This window comes from Colletes gigas, unplaced genomic scaffold (assembly GCF_013123115.1).
Source record: "Colletes gigas isolate AHSC1104 unplaced genomic scaffold, ASM1312311v1 Colletes_gigas_Sc00003, whole genome shotgun sequence".
NCBI classification, from domain to species: domain Eukaryota; kingdom Metazoa; phylum Arthropoda; class Insecta; order Hymenoptera; family Colletidae; genus Colletes; species Colletes gigas.
The window spans coordinates 9277331-9298979 of record NW_025106632.1 but is presented as its reverse complement, the minus strand read 5'-3'; the positions used below and the strand labels follow the sequence as shown (position 1 = coordinate 9298979).

The 21649-nt window shown below is 48.3% G+C and overlaps 2 protein-coding genes across 2 annotated transcripts in view; both read right to left on the bottom strand.

Moving 5' to 3' along the window:
* Positions 1 to 20616, bottom strand: part of LOC122404506 (homeobox protein onecut-like) — a 69707-nt gene extending 49091 nt beyond the window's left edge. Inside the window, exons 1-2 of the mRNA XM_043408510.1 lie at positions 19555 to 20616; positions 9948 to 10055 (exon numbers count right to left, since the gene is read on the bottom strand). Coding sequence (XP_043264445.1) covers positions 9948 to 10055; positions 19555 to 20533 — 1087 coding nt within the window. The 5' untranslated portion in view covers positions 20534 to 20616. The remainder of the gene's footprint in view (positions 1 to 9947; positions 10056 to 19554) is intronic.
* Positions 20604 to 21649, bottom strand: LOC122404787 (AT-rich interactive domain-containing protein 1B-like). The gene is made up of 2 exons (XM_043409013.1): positions 20710 to 21649; positions 20604 to 20626 (listed from the first exon to the last, which is right to left on the bottom strand). Exons 1-2 carry the CDS (start codon positions 21647 to 21649, stop codon positions 20604 to 20606), a joined length of 963 nt encoding a protein of 320 aa, XP_043264948.1.

The following is a 21649-nucleotide window of genomic DNA, read 5'->3' as shown; positions in this document are numbered from 1 at the left end:
GACGTCAAAATCAAACTCCGTTCCATGCTCAGGTTTGGAAATCAGTAAGTTTATCGAAACGAGGGGTAGAGTCTGTTTTGCGCAATTCCACGCAAAAATCGAACAACTTTTGCTGTCTTCGGTCCAGTTCGCGAAAGTTCCTAAAACGTAGCGTGTATCTTGCACTCGGGTCACGGAATCGATCGAGGAGCGTTTAGACGGCCGTAACTTCCTCGTCCCGGCGTCTCGCGTCGCCTAAACTGCCGGGGATAACGTCTTCGTCTCTTATAACGAGTGGAAGAAGCGGGGGTGGCAGCCGGGAATCGCGGAAAAGAAAACGACGACGCGGAAGAATCAAAGGATCAAAGCGTCCGGTGAATGGCTCCTGCTCGAAACGCGAAAAAGGTGGTAATTAAGCCGCGAAACGAAACAATCGATCCGACGAACTCACGGAACGTATCGAAATCGGGAACAAGAGAGAACGCTTTCAAAAGGAAACTCGCGAAAGAGGTTAGAAGGAACGGGGACAGAGTCGAAGGATCCAGGGACAAAAATGGTGGACTCGATCGAACCGTGGTATTCGAAGGATGAAGAGGACCGGAATTGCTGGTCAAAGAGAACGGAAGATCTATTGACGACCAAGTTATATCGATGGCCCGACGAGGAGTGGGATGATCGAGAAAAAGAATCGACGCGACGGTTTGATCCAACGGCTGAGGAAGAATCGTTGGTTAAAGAAAAGTCTGTCGACTAATAAGCCAGGTGAAAGAGCCGAGGGTGGCCGAAGGTTGAAAAGAACCGAGCATAAAAAAAGACTGTGGAAGGTCGGAATCTTGGAACCTACGGAGAAGGTACTCCGAAATTACTAGAAACGATTTTTAATATTAAATAAGATCCTTCCTTCGCGTTTTGTAGAATATCTGCAAATATTTGGACGTGTTTGTTTCTATACGTAGTAAATAAAGCACAAATTATTAAAAAAAAAATGACTACTTTGTAGACAATTTTTGTAAAAATTTTGTTTCGGTCTTAACCATACGAATTAAGCCGAGAAACGACATTCTTTATGCAAATTCTTATCTTTCAGAATACCATGTACTGGCTCAAATTCATGCGTGTCGGAATGAGTCACGGAACAAGTGGTGGAAAAGGGGAGAAAATGAGGAAGGGTCGCAGGAGAACGACAAAGGTATATTTACTAGAATATAGGTACATACGTGTTTTACGATTATTATGCTCTGCTTCCCAATCTAACCCCTAACCGTCGAACGTATAAATCAGTGTCTCTATAATATCGCGTAACTACCAACCACTTTGACGATTCTAGCAACGATTGGAGTTCGAACTCTGTCTTAAACATTTGATTAAGTCTAATCCAAATTGAATATCCTGCGCGATGAGATCCCGCGAAAAGAAATTCCATGCTAACAAGGCCGACGAATGCTTATTCTGCACAAAAGGCAGGGAAAAAACTGAATAACTTAACACTGCGGCGCATGTAACGAGGCAAGGGCACACGGCGGCCTTTAACAACTCATTACGATGTCAATTATAAACTACCCATCCTATAAAAAACCTTAGTTCGTAGAATAAGCTTCGGGAGATACGGTCATACGGACATATTTGCAAAACAATGTTTATTATTTCCACATTACGATACGAACATGGAAGAAGGGCAACCGAACACTGTTTTCGGTTAAAAAATTCTCAGTTAACACCGAAGTAACTAAAATGCATACGCAGAGTATTAGGAATGATTAATAGCAAGCATGAACATCCTGTTTATAGGGTTATACAGGGTGTTCGATCATCCCTGGGAAAAATTGTAATGGGAGATTCTACAGGCTAAAATAGGACGAAAATCAAGAATACCAATTTGTTGATTAAGGCTTTATTAAAAGTTATTGACGAAATTATAGTTAACAATTATTAATAAAATTTGTCCACCTACACGAATTTTTTTCTCGACAGTGCGTAAGATTTTGGGGCTATGTCTATTCACCAAAAATTATTGTAATTGACCCCCGCAACCGAAAATAATTTTTCCAGAACGATTTGAAATTTTTTTTTTCCGGCGCAAAATTTAGTCACGTACCCCCTGTCGATTTTTCTTAAAAATTCGTTTCTGATTTTTAATCAATTAATAAATACTTCTTTGAAGGTAGCCATGAGCTCTACTTCAGAAAAAAGTTTCATTGAAATATATTCACTATTGTAGGAGTTATGGTCGCTTGAAAATTGGACCATCTTTATGGGGTTTTTGTCACTTTACGGGGTCAAGGAACAACTTTTTCAATGTTGTTAGAATTTCTTCATATTCTTCACTAAAATATGCGTTGTTTGCCGTTTGAAATATTAAAATCCTCCAATCCGTTCAGAAGTTACGACATTTTAAAGATACGCAAGAAATTTTAGTGACATTTCTCGCCCGAAATTATATTTTCAGTAAGGAATTTTTTTTCTCGAAAATGGTTAAGATTTCCAGGGTATGTCTATTGATAAAAAATGATTGTAATTGACCCTCGCAGACAAAAACATTTTTTCCAGAACGATTTGAAACTTTTCATTTTCGCCGAAAAATTTAAGCACCTACCCACTGTCGATTTTTCTTAAAAATTCGTTTCTGATTTTTAATCAATTAATAAATACTTCTTTGAAGGTAGCCATGAGCTCTACTTCAGAAAAAAGTTTCATTGAAATATATTCACTATTGTAGGAGTTATGGTCGCTTGAAAATTGGACCATCTTTATGGGGTTTTTGTCACTTTACGGGGTCAAGGAACAACTTTTTCAATGTTGTTAGAATTTCTTCATATTCTTCACTAAAATACGCGTTGTTTGCCGTTTGAAATATTAAAATCCTCCAATCCGTTCAGAAGTTACGACATTTTAAAGATTCGCAAAACATTTTAGAGTTACATTTCAGACCTGAAATTATAGTTGTAGTATGGTTAGGATTTCGAGGGTATGTCTATTAATAAAAAATGATTGTAATTGACCCCTGCAGCCAAAAACATTTTTTCTAGAACGATTTGAAATTTTTTTTTTCGCCGAAAAATTTTCCAGTCGGTATAGAACTTTGAACGTTAGTAACTTTTTAACTAAGCCTCGATCAACAAATTAGTATTCTTGATTTTCGTCTTATTTTGGCCTCTAGAATCTGCCACTAAAATTTCCCCAAGTCGAATGCTCTGTATGCTATCATATGAGTGTTGTACAAGTTGGACTAAACTGTCGCACGAAGGGAAGTCGCTGGTCTGGCAGAGCCCTTAATCGGGACGAGGAAGAATAGCGAAACTCTGACCCATCAAATCCGATAATCGTCGGTCGATGGAACCCACCGAAGCTGTATAAACGACCAGGAAACGCGATACAATTAGCGGAATCTAAACATCGATGGAAAAACCGGGGGAAAAGCGATCGAAAACACTTGGAGATCGCCGAAATCGCAAAAGATCGGAAATGCCGGTGTCGGAAGAAGCGGAAAGGTTTCTTGGTTCGACTTCTGTGGGAGCAACGAAACTAGCAACCAATGGCGTAATGCAGCTGAGCCATTATTGGAAACTCGTTACATGCACGGTGCCCCACGCCGTTACAAAGGCACACCACCCCCGTCGATCCACCGCAGTTCGCCACCCCTGTAGCCTCCGTTACACAACCACTCGACAGAAACTACGTCGTCTCCGTTAGATCGCACCCCACCTTGCGCCATCATCCACCACTGGTCACCCCAACCCACACCACGCTCTGGAACTTTGTCTTCTTTGGTTCCACCCACTTACGCAGAATTTTCTACCCTACGATCGCGAACAGGGGACCTACCACCGCACTCCTTTGACTTTCCCGTTCGCTATTTCGTTTGTTTTCCTGTTTACGCGATCCTGGACAACTTTCAACATCGATTCTCCTCCTATTCGCATTCAATATTCCTCTATTTGGAATTTTCCTAGCTTTCGTTATCGAAAAAGTTTCTTAAAATTACTAACTTGTATGCGATCTTCAAACTCGAGCTAATACCTTCGCCCGTTTTTCGACCTCTGTCGAAGAAGCTAGACGAAGAACCAAATTTATGATCCATCGAACGCGTCAATCAAAATCGACGCCCGCGATTAAGACACGCAAAAAGCGAACGGTGAATGATTTAACGGGATATCGATTCGCTGATAACGAGGTAATGAACCAGGGCGAAGCGATCCCGATTCAACGATCGGATAATCCGATCAATGAATCGAATTTGTCGTTTGCTTTTAGACGCGACCGCGATCAGCGGAACGACCGGACCGGATGGATTTTCGATCGATCGCGACGTACAGGAAACAAAGAAGCTCCTGCATAATACGCGACCGTGTAAAAAAACACTCCGAAATTGGCCGTTGTTAATTTTTCACGGCGCTAACTTTTCGAGCAACGGAGCATAGCTAACGATCGAAACGTCGATAACAAACCCGTCTAATGAGCGAACGTTTCTAAACGAACGTTAACGCGGTCGTTCCGTAATCAATGGAATTGAATAATTCCGACGACCCAACGGATCCTAGTATCCACATCCGTCTATTCATTAGCGATTGTCAATTCTCGGCATTCTGGCAAAAAGATACGTTATTTCTAAGCCAATCAACCGTCTGATTCGTAGATGAGAAAGAACCACGTGAAACTACACGAAAATACTTGGATCGTAATAATGATAAGGATAAACATAAGAGTATCTATCGCGTTGGTGGGCAAACCAAAACTGTACAATTTTTTAATCCTATTCGAATTTATTTCCAGGAACGTTACCACGCGTGAATCAGTCGTTTTGTTTCCATAGTGAAAAGTCCTGTCAGCCATGTGTGGACGACGTGGCAGTCAAAGTGATATACAGCGAAATAAGAATCTCTAATTTTGATGTATGCCCGATCGTGTTCCAGATTCGCCGGCGCGGTAGGAGCAATCGGGCAAAAAGTTAATCAAACAGGGCGGGAAAATTGGTGAAATTCCAGGACACCGGCCGGGAAATTGTACGGCCCCGGAATCTCGGCTCGGTTCGGAAAATGTCTTCGCGTCGGCGAGATAAATGTCGCAATAATATTTCACACACCGGCGTGCGTCGTTACAGGGATCGGGCTAGGGGGTGGGGGCGGGAGGGTGGTGACGGCGTCGTTCAAACTCACTTAAATCCTCGAACATCGACGAAGAAGTCTGCGAGCACGGTTTAAGATTGATTCGACGAGCTTCCAGCGCATTTATTTAGTGGGCTGCGAGGAAACTCGGGCTCCCTTCGCGTGAAAAATCACTGATATCTCGCCGAAACGTTGCCCTTACCCTCGTACGCGCCCACCTACCGAGGGACAGGATATTTTCCCCGACGAATGGATTTATAGAAAGTTTTATGTACCCTCGTGAACCGAAGTGTACGGGAATATTGCAAAATAGAAGAATCGTCGAGATAGGGAAATTGTATTTTTGGTTAATTTCCAAATTTCCGAGAACTATCGAATCCAGAGTCCCTAATTCCGTTGAGAAACGGCCGGTCATCGGATATCCAGGAAACACGAAGACGCTTTAAAGGCATTAGCAACTTCCGAGACACGTTTTAAAAGACGGGGGAGGCCGACAAGCTGCCCCCCCCCCCCCACACCAGCCCTGCGTTTCCCGTTGTTCCGTCCCCCGCGGTGAAAGCGTCCGCAGCCCTCGTACAAAAGGGAACAGCGGCTCGTTATCGAAAAATTGATCTGATTAGACGGCCCTTTCGTGGAAACTTTTCGCCGGACATCCCTCCCGGTTCCCACGTCTCGCGAGAATCGGGCTTGCGAATTAAGGGCCGCTTAAACTCTTTACTTTCGGCGGTCGAGGCACTCGTTGATGGGCCAAGTTTCATTCGAGACATGCCACGTTAATTGCCGCGTTTCCCAGCAGGTCGAAACAGTCGGGACACCCCGGATGAAATTCCACGCCGGGAACTTTCCACAACTTGGCGAATTTCTTATTACGACGTCCCCCGGGGATCGACCTCCCCGGATTCTGTGCCGGTTTTTGGCAATTTCTAATACGACGCCCGCTGGATCAAGGTCTCCGGATGTTGGCGAAGATGCCTGCACGCGGTTCGAATTTTCGCGGTCGCGCATCAAAACTCCCGCGGAACAACGCGGCATTGCGATATTGTTGCTCGTGGCGTGCGCTTGACAAGAGTCGACGAGCCGCGGTTAGAATTTCCACGATATCTTGAAGCGGGCTCGCATCAAAGAGCACGCCTACGATAGCAATTAATTTCATTAGTAACCAAGTAATTAGTTGGAGCGTCGGTGTATCGCTATGCTCGATACGCACACCCCTCGACTAGTCGAAAGAGTTGCCTCTAGAATTTCATACGAGCTCTGCTATCTTACGGGCACACCTGCCGAAACGAATCCGACCCAATTTCCAATTAAACAAACAATTTTACCGTGCCTACGTTACACGATGGAAATAACTGAAATTTTCCTCGCGTTCTCGTCCACGAAGACCGTTCGACGATCAGAGCGTTGGCTGTCCAGGCATTTAGAAGGCAGACAAACCCTTCAACTTTTCCGTCCAATTACGAGTTTCCCACCATCGTCTAATCATCCCCGTTCTACTAAACATCCTTAACTTTGAAATAAACTCCGACGGAAGTCCGAAGGCGAGCACCGTAGCCGCAATTACTGACGGCTATCTTCCTGAAATTTGTCCCCGCGAAGAAAAACCGAACGAAAAGTCCGACGGACGCGAGCCTCGGATCCTGACGATGGCTCCACCCCGATCCGCTGCTTCTCCGAATAAAACGAAAAGAAAGACAAAGGACAAGAGCAGACCGGAGGGGAAAAAAAAGAAAATAGAAAACCGTGATGATAGGAGGTTCGGGGGAGGGTGAAGGGTGCGGGGGGGTAAAGGATCGATCGGCATCGAAGCTTGGCTAGGATAACTAAGTCCGACGAAAAACGTCGGAGGCACGTCGAAGTAACGGGCAAAGCGCGACGAAGGGAGGTAATCTCGCTACTCTTCGGCCGCTCATTCGAATCCCACGCTAAATTTCAATCTGACGTGTACAAAAGTCGAGCCCTTCCTCGTTCCCCGCCGCCCCGCCACAACCCGCCCCCGATTCGGTTTCTCGTGACAGAGGATCGACTCGTGCTCGAGGCAACGGTCCATTTCTGCGATCCTCCGCTCGTTCTCATCCCCCGACCACCCTATCGGCTACGTACAGCCTCGCTGCACACGTGTGCACCAGTCCATTTGAATCTAGCCACTCGAACGCGCGCCAGTACATTGCCCGGCAAAAGTTTCCTCGCGATCGGGGACGAGAACGTCCAAGGGGTGGTTACGAACCTCCGTTGAGGGAGTCTTTTACTATAAAACCTTCAAAAAATTGACATTCACCAAACAAGATTGAGTTATTTTATAATTTAACCCTTTGCAACCCTCCCCACCGAGGACACATCTTGAATCGTACGCGAAGTAAAGAGTTTTATTTCGGTATAACAAGGGCAAAATGGGCTTTTGGTAGACTCGAGATGAGTGTTCCCGTTATGCTTTGGTGATCGAAGAGTGCCGGGGGATGATGTAATTTCGTGGGAGGTGTAAGTGGTACGGGATGGGCGTACGTCGCTTAAAACGTGGCTACCATTTTGCCTGAGATTTCCCGGAAAATTTTTAAGGGACGCGGATAGGTCGATCGATCCAACTATTAATTCTATAGGAGTTTGAAAATTCGTTACTCGGTTCCGACGATTCAAAGAAACTTGTTCCGTAGGTTAACCCCTCGACGCTGATGGTCTAGTCCGCCAAAAATTATATCATCTACCTTTTCATAGCAAAGCAGACCGCTTATTTTGCTTAGTGTTCGATTCGATGTTGGTTGCGGGTCGTCCGTGACCCGAAGATACTATCCGAGGGTTTCTCGACTGGTTTCCCGCCCAGCCAGCGGGACAAAATTGCTCGTCGTTGGGATCGCGATTCCGTGAGAGGCGAAATACGGACCTGGTCGTGGCTGTAAGTCCAGGTAAGCCTTGACAATCCCGTGGAAAAAGAGAAAAGAAGGAACGGCGGAGAGGAAGCGATCGAGCGGAGGTCAAGACGAGTTTCGGCGATAACTTTTTGGCCGATAGTGTACGTGTGCCTGTGCGTAGGTGTGCCGGTCGAGTCCTTTTTACCGAAGCCACCCCCTTCCGACGGCGTATCCGTATCCCAGCCGGTGAGCCAGCCCCGTTGCCAGCGTCCATTTCCCTCGATACAGCGCCGGCAATCCGTGGCGTATCGGCTCGCGTATACACGACTCGGGCACAGCGTCGCGGCGCACCTAATTAAACTTCGCCAGCGTGGGAGAGCACGTTAGACTTTCATTCGGTCTGGGCTTTCTTGCGTCCCTCCGCGAATCGAACGAGCTTCCGGGCTCCTTCCGCGAATTGCGCCGGGGAGGGTAGAATTTTTTGAGCCTGTATCCGACCGGCTGATTTTATTCCACCCTCCCGCTGCGACGCCATTCTGTGTCGTTTTCTATTAGAACCGACGGGAACGCCGGGGAAAAATGAAAGTTCGAATCACGTCGGGGGCCGCGTTTTCAACGAGGAAGCTCCTTTTTGTCCCGGTACTTTTCCGGAAAATCATTCCGAGACATCTGCCAATCTTTTTTGCCCGACGAGTTACGCTTTCGAGGAACGTTTCGGGGCAGTTGTTACCGATATGATATTTTGACCGATCGACTAACGCTGTTTTGATCGGTTACAAATCTGAGCGACCAAATCAAAATATATTCTTCAAGGATGATGAAGCAGATGCGACTATAGCTAGGGGCAGCTATCTAAGTAATTTTGATAACTTTAAAACATGAAACACGTGTTGGGAAAATGCTGAAAAATAGTATTTTGTTCCAAGGAAATTTCCCTTCCCATTTTAAATACTAATTTAAAAAGTATTACCGAGAACTACGCTAAATGAAAGGATCCAGAATGCCCTACGTAGGCGCGCAGATACACGTTATCTTATTTCTATTCGGGATCGCGATAATCGAGGAAAACGATTCAATTTAATAAGAATAAAACCCTGTCGTTTCTAACGAGACAGACCGTTTAATTTCTGCCTCGACGAAAGGACGAAAATTCGCGACCTAATTCGCTCTCATCGAATTATCGAACCGTTCCAGGACGTGCTTATTATTACAAGATTTTTTTGTCCCCCGTGTGCAAGGTGCCCCAGAATTCAATTATGTCGAAGAACGTCTAAACGCAGCGTCCATCAAGAATCGAGCACTTGACGAAGCGAACGATAGCTACCAGAAACGTTGCAAACGAAAAACGAAAGAAACTGTGTGAGAACGATATGCCTTGGTTCCCCGACTTTCAACCCTAACCGCGCTTTGGTCGCACGCGACACGATTGGAGCGACTACCCCCGCAGATCAGGCGGACGTTTTGTACAAGAATTTGCTTTCGTAACGATTGCATGACCGTCTAGAAGGGTTCCAGATGACCGGATTAATTTGTGGAGGAGCTAAGGAGAACATAACCGACGTAATATCTAAAACGACTAGGATAGGCGATCGGTTTATTTATTATAACTCTATTATTCTACCGGAGAGACGTTAAATAATCGCTAAGGGGATGTCTCGCGAACGTCTAAAGGGCAAATTTATTAAAAGGATCCCGATATCTTCCTTCTCGCTAGAGAAAGACGATAGTTTGTCTCGATATCGAAAGGCACTCGATTATCTTTTTTTTCTTGCGTGCTTTCGCCGTCTCTATTTAACGCACCGAGTCGTTAAAGTTATTATATACATTTTGGTCTTTACTCTTCTCGACTCGGAGGGACGTCCTGATGCAATTTAAATATCTTGTTCTCGACGACGAAGGGAAACGCTGGGGGTAATTTGCATACTTATTTCGCTTATTTTTTTTTTGTTAGTTTGTCTCCAGCGCGGAGGAAGACGGTCGTGTAATTTAAGTAAAATATTAAAGTGATGTATTTTGATATTACCATATGAGTTGTGAAACTGTTGATGATGAGTCTCGAGACCGGTTCCTGGGTGGTGGATATCCAGCATGGCTTCCGGCTCGCCTCCGCTCTCAGAGCAGTTGCTCAGGGCTAAAACCAAACCGATAGACACACACCTTGCGTTTAAACTTCAAATCAGTTTTCAATGGCGGCGATCCGTCATAGCGCGGAATACCCTCGCTTATAATTTCTTTCGCGACTCTTCGGCTCGTCTTCTGATTTTCGTCGGCCTCCTTTCCCTTATTTTCGTCTTAATCCGCCTTTTCCAAGCTCTCGCCTTTTAAACGTTACTTTCGCTCCCCGAGACTGTTCCTCTTTTACAGCGCGGAAATTTGGTCGGAGATAAACAAACGTTCGAACGTCTGTCGAGCATAGAAATATTCCGATGCAAAGTATCGAATTGTACTCTGACAGCCAAGAGCTTCAGATTGCCCGATTTCTCCGTAAAAGTTCCGAGTAAACAATAAATTGGAACAAACGTGCGACCAAATCTCCGCCAGAAACGAGGAACAGCGGGTAGAAAAAGTCACGTTTCCGGGACTAATGAGACGCGACCGGATCGATTCGAAATTATTCCGCGTCCGGGGAAGGAAGGTCGACGACGAAAATCATCGGAAGCAACGCGATCGTTTCAATTCGTTTTTCCTTTTTTCTTTTCACCGGTTCAGAATTGAACGGTGGCGCGTGTTACGTGACTTCGTTCTCCGTTTCCTCGTTCAGGTACGAACAAACTGAAGAAAATCGGTAAAAAGTGGAATAAACGTGCCCCGAGAAAGAAATCATAAAACACAAAGCAGGGGTATGTCACACGTGTTCACTTAAAAGGTACTCACAACTTATCAATATAAACTAAACTGACCGATCGACAACGACCGACAGCGTCTTCGGGCCTCTAGGAAAATATCGATTTAAAATTTATTTCTGTAAAATCAAGCCGTTATCTACTCTCGATCGATGCAAAAATCTCTTAAAAAATTACTAGGAATCTCGACGGTAGCCAAGTTCCGATATATGTTTTGAGTAATTAAAAAGCGATTCTATGCTCGCTGCGAAACGTAGCGGCACAAAATAAGAAAAAATTGTATCGTCAACGTTGCGGTTGACGTCGTTCCCGCAGCCACCTCTTCGCACACGATCGATCGCGATCACCGCGTAAATATTCACACTTCGGCGCAAACTCGCCCGTCGAAGACGCTGCGTCGCTAGGACCGTCAACAAAATCTACGCTAAACAACTCAAAAATGAAAAAAACAGAAGCGAAAGTAGAAGTAAGGATCAGAAACGAAAGTAAAGGTAGAAATCAAAGAAAGCACCGGGTGTGCAGGATCGGAAAGAAGCGACGGGGGAGAGACCAGGAGCGGGGGAACGTTACCGCGGCGAACTGAAAGAAACGCGGAACGAAACCATTCCCGAACGCGAATCGCGAACATTTTGGTACTTTTTTCGAATCGAATTCAAGCCGTCCGCGGAGGTGCGTGTCTTCGTCTATCCGTTTGGCTGGTCTTTGACTCGAACAGCGCGGTTTCCAGGCCGTTTCCGACTCTCAACATTCCATTTTTAATATAATTCGAACCTTGGAATTCTTGGAATACGTTTCTACCAATAGTAGAGTAGAAAGAACGTTTTCTGTGTTTGACACGGTTATAGAAACTCTTAACACTCGCGAGACCAAGTTCCAAGGTTCGAATCGTATTGGAATAGAATTTGTTGTATAAATTCGAACCGATTCGAGGTGATGAAAATCCCATCACTAATCGCGAGACTATCGATTTCCCGGTGGAGGCCTCGAAAGGAGGCGCGTGGACGTGGTCTCCTCGAGGTCCGCTCCTCTGCGATCTTCCGTGTAGACTTCCGGTCGACGATCGTCTTCGGCCGATGAAAGGGGCGAGCGACGATTTACCATTTCGGGACGAGGGACCGATAGAGCGGTCAGGGATTCGATCATGGATATTTTCGAACAACCCGACACATTTCTTTCATTCAACGAACGACGCTTTCGGAACGATGACACAGACGTTGGACAACGCTTTGTTACATCCTTCCCGAGAAACGATCTTTCCATCTTAAAATCCGTTTCCGGTGGCTCGTTATCTGACCAACGTTCTTCTTTGGCCGGGAAATATTCCTCGCACATTTTGCGTTTCTCTTCCGTGCTCGTTGACGGGGTCGAGGAGTTTACTTGCTTGGTCTATCGGGAGAATCCAACGATTTTTAAACGGGAAGTTACCGGAAATAGTTTCGAAACGTCTATTCTAAGAATTACCGGTTTATATAATACATTACTCATGCTCGACCTCATGATATCGACTGAATCGAAACGTACCCTGTCATCCCCTTCTGCGTCTTCAACGAACGTTCCGAATAATTTCCCGAACCGGCTTTGAATAATCGTTCGAACGTTCGGTTAAAACGATTATGTAAAGCTGTAAATTATTCCGAAGCCTGACCACCGCGGGAGAGGGGCAAACAAACCCGCGAAGAAGAGGAAGCTTAAAAGGAACCCTAGATTGGAAAATCCGGTTACATTTCTATATCTCTGTACAGTCCGACGGCCGACTTTTCGAAAACGTAATATTCTAAACCGTCGAGAGGCTCGCGATACCACCTACCCTACGTACAATTATATAAATCGCAGGATAATTCGTGCAAATAAATTCTCCCGAACAATTGGGTTTCTTTTCGCCGTATATCACCTTCTTGAAACAAGTTAATTCTGTATTAATCCATCTTTAAACGTGCACAAAGGGGAGGGGAAGGGGAGGGAGGGAGGAGGTATCGATCCGTTGAACGAGAAAAAGAAACGTCTTGCAGGACAAACAGAATTCGGATTACGAAGGACTGAACTGCGATTCAAGCTTTTCCGGTCGGACGTAAATTCCGATTGTTCTCGAAGCGTTCGCGAGCGATCGATAAATTCGTCGTGATTTTCGAATCGAGTTTTCGGTGGTCGAGCGACAACTTCCAAAATGATCGAAACGATGTAAAGCGAGGCGAAAAAAAGACCGTTGAGCGCAAAGGGGTCGAAGGACGGGCCGTGGTTCTTTTTTTTTCGCCCGCGAAGAATCATCCCCTTTCCAGCCGGTACCAGCCCGTACATACGCGAGTCACGTACGTAACAGTAGCAGACTGACATGTATGCCTCGTAACAGTAAGCCGGTTCCCACTGAGCACCCTGTTACCGCGTCTACGCGATGGAAAAGAGGGTAGAAAGCGAGAGAGGGAGCGAAATAGAGACTTTGTGTTGTAATACGTGTTCCGTGCGGTGTACATAGACGTATACCGCATGCATGACGTGGAGGATGAGTCAGCCCTCGTGGAAAGCAGTTTCACGGAGAGAACTCATCGCGAAACTTTCCGGAAATATTTCTCCTTTTTCTACTCTCTTCTCCACCCCCTCCCCCCCCCCTTCCTCCTCCTCCCTTCAACCCCATTGCCAACAACTCGATGAACTTCGAACTTACCGCGAAACGATCTTCGTTATTTGTTTCTCCTTTAGCCGACGGGGACCACACGATTTTTAAACGTCGTCTACGACTTCTTTTTTTTTGCTCTTAATAACGACGATCGACCATGGTTTTTTGGGGAGTGCAAAGGGTTAAAGAAAAAGAAATTGCAGTCAACGGGAGGGAACAATGGATGGATTCGGAACAGAAGCAACGTACGATATTGTTGAAAGCGAAGAAAACGACAAAGGACAAAAATGCCTTTCCAGTCGCCTCGAATACGTTCCAGCGAACGTTTACCGAGTGAAACGAAGCTTCGTTCGAGGAGAGAGCAGGCTTATCGTAAAACATACCAGTGTCACCTTTCGTTTATCAACGACCTGACCGAAGTTTAATTCGAGACGCGAGCTACGCTCGCCGGCTATTTCAACGACCGCTACAATGCGCTCGAAGACACAGAATCGATTCAGTCCGTTTTCTTTACTTTTTTAAAACAGTGTCGTCATTCCCCGGACGAGTTTGCAGTCGAGAAGCTAGTGGAATTGGCAAAACGAACGCGATTACCGGTCCAAAACAGTTTCTGCGTAAAGATTTGCCCAGTTGGCGGCCAAGCTTCCATGGAAAGTGCTGTAAATCGCTAAACTGAAAACACCGGAGTGACCTTTAACGGTTCCAATCCATTAGGCGGATAATTTTACTGAAAAAGGAAAAGTAAACGGTTGGCGGAGCCAACGGAAGGTCGAGATACGATTTGCGTCCTAATTCCCATCGTTTCGAAACATTGTCGAACCTCCCGAACGTTGCAGGATCGTTTGGCAAAGCCGAGAATATCAGAAAGTCTACTCGGTGCTCGAAAGGATTTCCGAGAGGACGGTTCGACTTTTATTTCCACGAGGAGGCGGCGGCGGCGGCGGCATCCCGTTGGATTTTATAATCCGTGGAAAGGCGAGCAGAGGAGCCCGAAGGTCACGATTTTCCTAGGTCGACGGTGTGGCGCAACAGCTGTTCTACGAAAGGTGTTCATTGATGTGACATCTGCACCTTGATTCCCCCCTCAAGCTATTCGGGTACTATTTACCGAATAGCCTTTCCTCGTCGGCGGAAAGGCACCGAAAACAAACTTCCCTATGAACGACTCTGGCACGTGCGCCTCTATCCGTGGAAAGAATCGATTTTCCCACGGGGGGAATCGATCCTCGATCGTTCGTAACGGTTACGTCCGGATCCGACGATTTCAAACGCGATCGACCTCTGAAACTATCGGGTTTCGACATTTATAATGGGTTTCTTGGCATCTGTGTTGAAACACGGAATAATATTAGAAGATGATTTTAGCAAGGAATCGACGGTGAAGGGAAATGCTCGTTAGCAAAATGGATAGTATCGATACTGGGTAAGCGGAAGTGGTTCGAAAGGGAATCGGTGAAGCCGACAGGACGTCCCGTGGAAAGGGCCGCCGATTGGCAATCCAAGACGCGCGGAATTCGCAGGCCGTGCGTCAGCGTGCACGCATAATTCACGCACGCGCACGCATGTAAGGCCTCCTGACGCGGTGTCGCGTTTCGGCGCGTGCTGTGACAACGACCTGGAAACCAACACCAGATCGACGCGTTCTCACGTCCATCGTGTCCGCGACCCGTGCAACGCATTTCCGAGGAAAACCAAAATTATCGAAAAGCCGGCGAAAATTCGCGACTTCCGTTCAAAACGGAAGGGGACCGAGGAGGGTCAATTTCCCGTGGAAGTTCAGTCGGTCGAAGCCGTCAGGTTTCGACGTCTTCGATTGTTATTAATAACAAACGAGACCGAGCGTCATGCGCATAGGGGGCATTCTATACTTGGAAAAAAGGAATGTTGCCTCGAACAGGGGAGCCAACACGTTGAAAATAATTGTCCTGTGACTACGGCCCGGAAACCGCGGCGGTCACCACGGTACACGTCCTCGTGGTCGTTCTCTCGCATAAAAGCCCGCATCGATTGTTCTTTATCGTTCACGGCGAGAGGATCCGAGGAAACGCGCCTCGAGGAGCGACGCACGGGCTCGAAGGAAACTTTTCAACGTCAAAGGGGAACTTCAACAGTTGCGAGCGTTGCTCGCGACCGGTGCTCAACGGGGATCGTTCGACGTTTACGAACACGCTCCGAATCGATGTGGATCGTTAATCTTTTCGGGGCTAATTGATCGGCTGGACGGTCGACCATTTATCCCGCTCGTTGCAAGAAACAATAACTTATATTGCTATTTATCTAACGCAAACGTTAAAGAATGGATTGCATATTATCTTCGTGTCATCGTCCAAGTTCATTTCAACAAGATCTTGTTAGAAAATTCAAAGACAAAGATCATGCGAAATATAGTGGAGCAGAACCAAAGAATTATACTTTTAAATGTCGTTGGGGATTATCTGATCCGATTCTTCATCGGTTGCCAGCGTAACGGGCCCGTTATCAGTTTGCAATAATTATTCGGTGAAAGATAAGGGAAGAACGGAACAGCTGCGATCGTTTAACTTGGTAGGACCTAACCCATAGCCAAAACCAACGAAATTGAGGTCACGAAAGAGTGGAAACGACCCCAGGGATCCTTCTCCTATTTTACGATGCAGATCACGCGGAGCGGAGGAGGGGGTAGCAGGAAAGTGATCCCCAGGAAGTGCGGGGACTTGGTAGGCACGAGGACGCGTCCTCGAAACGAGCCACCGATCGCGAGCGAAAGAAACCTCTTTGGATTTTTTGTTGTTTCTCTTTTCGAAGCACCTCTATAACGCGGACAGATGATGTGGGTACCACGAGGGGCCGTGACGTCGTTCGAGGCACCGTCTACTCGCTTACGCGCTTTATTCTCCTCTCTTCCCTTCTTATTCTTCGCGTTTAGGGGCTGCGGACGACACCTTTCCCAGCCAGCTGTCACTCGCATCTGTAATTCCTTTGATGCGATCCGAACGCGAAACGCGCGACCCGCCACGATCAACGGAAGAAGAAATATGTATTTTTAACGAATAAGAAGTTCAGCCTACGATTGCTTTAAATAAAACAAATTCCCAAATGCCAGCCGTATTTTTCTTCCTCCCTCTGGCGCTCGAGATTCGTGACCTTGAAACATCGACTCGTTAAAGCCCATAATCGCACGCAAAATTTCAAACGAACCGCCTCCGCTAGCAACCCGGCTGTACGAGTCGAAACAATCGCCGAAATCGAAATCAGAGATGGAATTTCGAGCGTGTACGGCGTCGTATCTTGGCGAGGAAAAGTAAATGAGCAAACACCAGAGAGGCGCTGCCTCTGTAACTAATGTACCTGACCTGTTTTAACGATCGATAACAGACCGGTGGGCACGATTAAGCGCAAATGACAGTCAGAAACGGAGCAGACAGTCGTTACCGGACAAATTTTATCAGATAACCGCGTGGCCGTTCATTCACTCGCATAATTAAAAGCTTCAAACCCCACCAGAGGGTATTTGGAAGGAACCATACCCAAAGAACTTGTACGAATTAATTTTCCAAACATAAAACTAGGAACTCGGTTTTTCCAACGGAAAAGAGTCGCTTCGAGGTTACCCGTTGAACAGTAACGAGGTCATCGATGACGTTTCTGCGATTCGTGAGTAAACCGGTGGAGGAACGACGAAAATGCCAGAAAAATTGAACTCGTCCTTAGAATCCTGAGACGATGTTCGAAGAAACTTGGAGAGTCTTCTCCCTCCGTTACGAACTCATCGATTCGGTAGCAATCTCATCGTCCAATTCGAAATTAATTTTATTTAGACAAATATACAAGAAATTCGGTCAACGAGAAGACTGTAATACAAGTTTCGATTGTTCGACGTTCGATAAATATCCTTTCGTTCGTAAGAAGCTTGATCGTTTGGATCTCTTTTGGAAAATGTTCCCCGTCTTGTGTTTTCCCGTTGGTAGAAAGCCGTGCAACGCCAGGCGCGTTTTCTTTGGTCAGAGTTGCTGGTCGATCGATGCGACTATTACTATACGCCGTGTGTCCATTATCGTGAACGTACAAACTCGAGATACAGCGCGACTGGAATTAGCACCGCTTTCCCATCGATCCTGGCTCTGAATCATTTACGAGTTACCGTATGCAACGGCCGTTCCAGTCGAATGCATTCTTAGACCTCGCGTCGCGTTCATTCTGTCGAACTGTGACCAGGAAAGTTTGCTTTTTCGAAAGACACCGTACGATTTTCGCGCGACTGCTAATAGAAAATTAGCAGAGTTCGATTCGAGGACCGTTTCGTCCCGAAAATACGTCGGCCTCCTGAATTACGATCAACGATTTACCGGGTACAATTTCGAGGGCAAACGAGGGTAGTTCAAAGTTAAGGTGACTTTGCCAGAGCCGTGCTGTGCATATATAATTAGTTTTTTGGGTGGCGGTTAATTAGTTGGATTCGGCGCGTCCAAACTTGGGTCTGGAAAGCCGGAATCCATCAAAGTTTAACGCCAGGAAACACTTTCGACTCGTCTCGGTGATTCGACGCACGATCGAGACTAGACTTTTTTACGAAAATAATTTCGTAATTAGCGTGAAATAAAAGATAAAGAAACCTGGATCAGCGGGGATTTTTCAAGAAAAGGAGTCGCTGAAAGTTAAGCGATTCTCGCAGGCCCACCTGTGCTCGCCGCGACGCTTTCGAACGTGTTTTAATGAGACGACACTTCGGAACGAGCGAGAAAGAAACGTGGGAAACAATAGCGGGACTCGAATCTGAAGGGCACTGGATCGAACCCTTCTTTTCGCAGCATTGTCTCCCTCGACGAACCCTTTTACCACTACCGTCACCTTTTCTTCGACATCCCCCAGCCTTTCCGCGACCCTCGCGAGCCTCCGAGGAGACCGACGGAGAAGAAGACAGCTCCGACTGGCTACAGAATAGTTACTGCCCCTCCTCGACATTATCTTTACTCCTTTGCTAGCGTACAAAAGGAACGTCGCCAGCGACCACCGGACGGGGGGGAATACCGGTGCTTGATAGAAATGTTTCTCCTCCCTAAACGCGAGTTTGCTTTTTCTCAGTCCCGACCCACCTATAGCAAGATCTCTCCCCGACCTTCTTGTCCGCGTAAATTCGAACGTTCGTCTCGTACGATTTTATTTCGGTGGTTTCGATCGAGAAAACAACGAACCTAGAGAGTGGACGACTCGAAGAAACGGATAGGTTTTGGAGACGAAAGATTACGCTTATAACGGGAGAAGAATCGTGGATGGACAAGATCCGTATCGATGCACGCATCGTGGATCCTTGCGGGAGTGTTAGGCGCGAATTCGCACAGGCCGGATAACATGTTTCTGGATGGACAGGGTAAAACCCTACAGCGGGAGGGGATGACGACAGCGTGGCGGCGGCATGGCGAACATGGCGTCGTCGAGGTCGCGTCGGCGCGTTGCAGCGAACACCGCGTGACCACGATCAATAAACTGTACGCGGTGTTGTGCCGGGGCAAAGGATGTTGAATTCGAAAAGTGTTATTCCGCGCGTCTATCTCTGAATGATATGGAAGGGAACGCCTCTCCACGTGGGTGCCACGTGTGCGCTTCCGCCCGCGTCTGTTACGCGCGTGCACGCGCTCGTCCGATTTCGTCCTCGCTGATCCAAAACAGAGACCCTGGCTCCCAATTTTCGCGCCCTCTTACTCCGCCAATCGTCCTCTCGAGGAACTCTGCTTTGGAACCGAATCGAGTCCGTCGCGCCCCGACAACACACAACCTGCACTCGGACCGAACCTTTCTTCTTTGATCGCGCGTACAGGGACCAGAGTTCTCGCGACGATTCAAAGTATCAAGAAGAATCCAACGAAGCGGCGGATAATAAGATAATAAGAGCGAGCTAGGTGGCGCGAAAATGTCCGAGCAAAGAGCGACTTGGACGTGGAGCGATAGAATTGGTGCGATGCATTTTCGAGAATCGAAGGAATCGGGGCAAGAATCGTGTTTTCGTATAGCCGTATCGAGCGACACGCTGGATCGGATCGAACGACAACGATATACCGAAATCGAGGATAGATTAGACGCGTTACGCGTTACACGTTACGCGTTAGACGTTAGGCGGTACGCGACGGTACGTTAGCGAAGATAAAAAGGTGACAAGAGGAATATACGCATTATCGTGGGAGACACGATGGAGGACTAACCTGCTAGCCGCAAGGCCGACATTCTTTGAAACTCGGGCTCTTGTAGCCACTTCCACATCCGTCGGAAGGTCTCGCGTCCGCTCTTGAGCTTGGACCAGGGCTTCGGGTTGCGCAGCAAGTCGCTGAGGGTGCCCTGGCTACGACAGAGGACCCTCTGCGCGAATATCGCCTGCGGTATGCTGTACCTCTTGAGCTCGGCGCTGATCCTCTGCGCCAGCTCCTTGGTGTTGATCTCCTCTACCTCGCCAGCCCCGTTGCCGGCCGAGGACACTGTCTTCATCACGACCGAGGTGTGCTGCACGTGCTGCGTGTGCGATATCGTCTGCTGCGGCATCGACTGTTGCTGCTGCTGCTGCTGTTGTTGCTGCTGTTGTTGCTGCTGCTGTTGCTGCTGTTGCTGCAGCTGCGTTTGCATAGGAGGCGGCGAGGCAGCCGGCACAGAGTGCGTGGGCGGGGAATGGTGAGAAGGCGCGAAACTGGCCGTCGCCGAGACCGCCGGCGGCGAGGAAGGGCTCAGGGCCGCCGGACTCTGCTGCAACCTCGGCAAAAAGGCCGGATCGTAGTGAGGACTGGCAGACTTGTGCGGCGAGTTAAGTCCGCTCTGGCTGTAGGCGCTCTGCGGCGATAGAGGACTCGGCTGAAGGCCCGCGCCCGGCGAGGGATAATTGTGCGGCGGCGACATGCCCATCGAAGGCAGTTTGTCGTACGCGTACGGCGAGCTGCCCATCCCGAGGCCGATGTTACCGAGGCCGTTGTTCTGCATCACCGCGAAACTACCGGTGACGCCGCCAGCCGCGTGTGCACTGTATACAAACTTGTCGCTCATCGTCGAGATCGGCGGCAACGGCTGTAACGGCGTCAGGGTCGCGTAAGAGGAGCCCGGACTGAAGCCGGGCGGCGACATCCTTTCCGCGACCGAGGTCAACGTCTGATAGGTCGGCTCCGGCTGCATCGCCCTGAAGTCCGTCGCGTCGATCATGCTCGCGACCGAGACGCTTATCCCCGAGGTCGGCGTTAGCTTGCCCGGACTGAGGAGCTCCGAGTCGGCGTCACGCGAGTCCACGTCCACGTCCTGAGGTGGCACGATCACCGACAGGGACTCCCTCGCGTTCTGTCTACCACCACCACCACCTCCACCACCGCCGCCGCCGCCACCACCGCCGCCACCGCCACCGCCGTTTCCGTTGCCACCACCGGCGCCACCGACGGCACCTCCGCCGCTGCCGCCACTGCTGCTGCTGCTGCTGCTGCTGCTGCTCGTGCTGCTGCTACCACCACCACCACCGCCGCCACCGCCACCGCCGACGCCGCCGACGCCGCCGCCACCACCACCGCTGCCGCCGCCGCCACCGCCGCCGCCGCTACCACCGCTACCACCACCGACGACGATACTGTTACTCGGTGGCTCCTGGGACGACGACAGATCCTCCGCGGCGGTGAGCTCTCGCTCCTCCTTGACGCCGAGCGCGCCGGCCGCCAGTAGTTCCAGCGGCAAGCTCGCGCACGCGATGTCCGGACTTTGCGACGCCGAAGACGACATACCCTCCGTGTTACCACCACCACCGTTTCCACTTCCACCGAGGTTTCTACCTCCCGCTCCGTCGCCGCTGCCACCACCGCCGAGTTCGTGTTGCTGTTGGTGATGTTGATGTTGTTGATGCTGTTGATGTTGTTGATGCTGCTGCTGATGTTGTTGATGCTGATGCTGATGCTGATGTTGATTCTGCTGATGATGATGATGGTGTTGGGGGTGGTGGTGATGATGATGAGGATGATGTTGCTGTTGTTGTTGCGTTTGTTGGTGGTGGTGTTGGTGCTGTTGCTGTTGTTGTTGCTGTTGGTGATGGTGCGGTTGGTGGTGATGGTGGTGGTGATGATGATGGTGATGCCTACCCCCACCGACCACCGTTCCTCTACCACCGTTGTTGCTACCACCTCCTCCTCCTCCGTTTCCTCCTCCACCTGCACAGTTCCCATTCGAACCACCCCCACCGGTTCCCCGGCCATGCGTAGAAACCGCCGCCGGGGAATCGACCGAGTCCAGTAATTGCTCGCTATGCGATTGATGATCGGCTACGTCCCCTATACCTTCCAT

What these genes read in the sequence shown, in the direction of transcription:
- LOC122404787 (XM_043409013.1), bottom strand. Translation starts at nt 21,649, where the DNA reads ATGGAAGGTATAGGGGACGTAGCCGATCATCAATCGCATAGCGAGCAA. An exon ending in CGGTGGCGGTGGCGGCGGTG is followed by an intron (nt 20,627 to 20,709) that starts GTGGCGGCGGCG and finishes GTGCCACCTCAG; the next exon opens with GACGTGGACGTGGACTCGCG.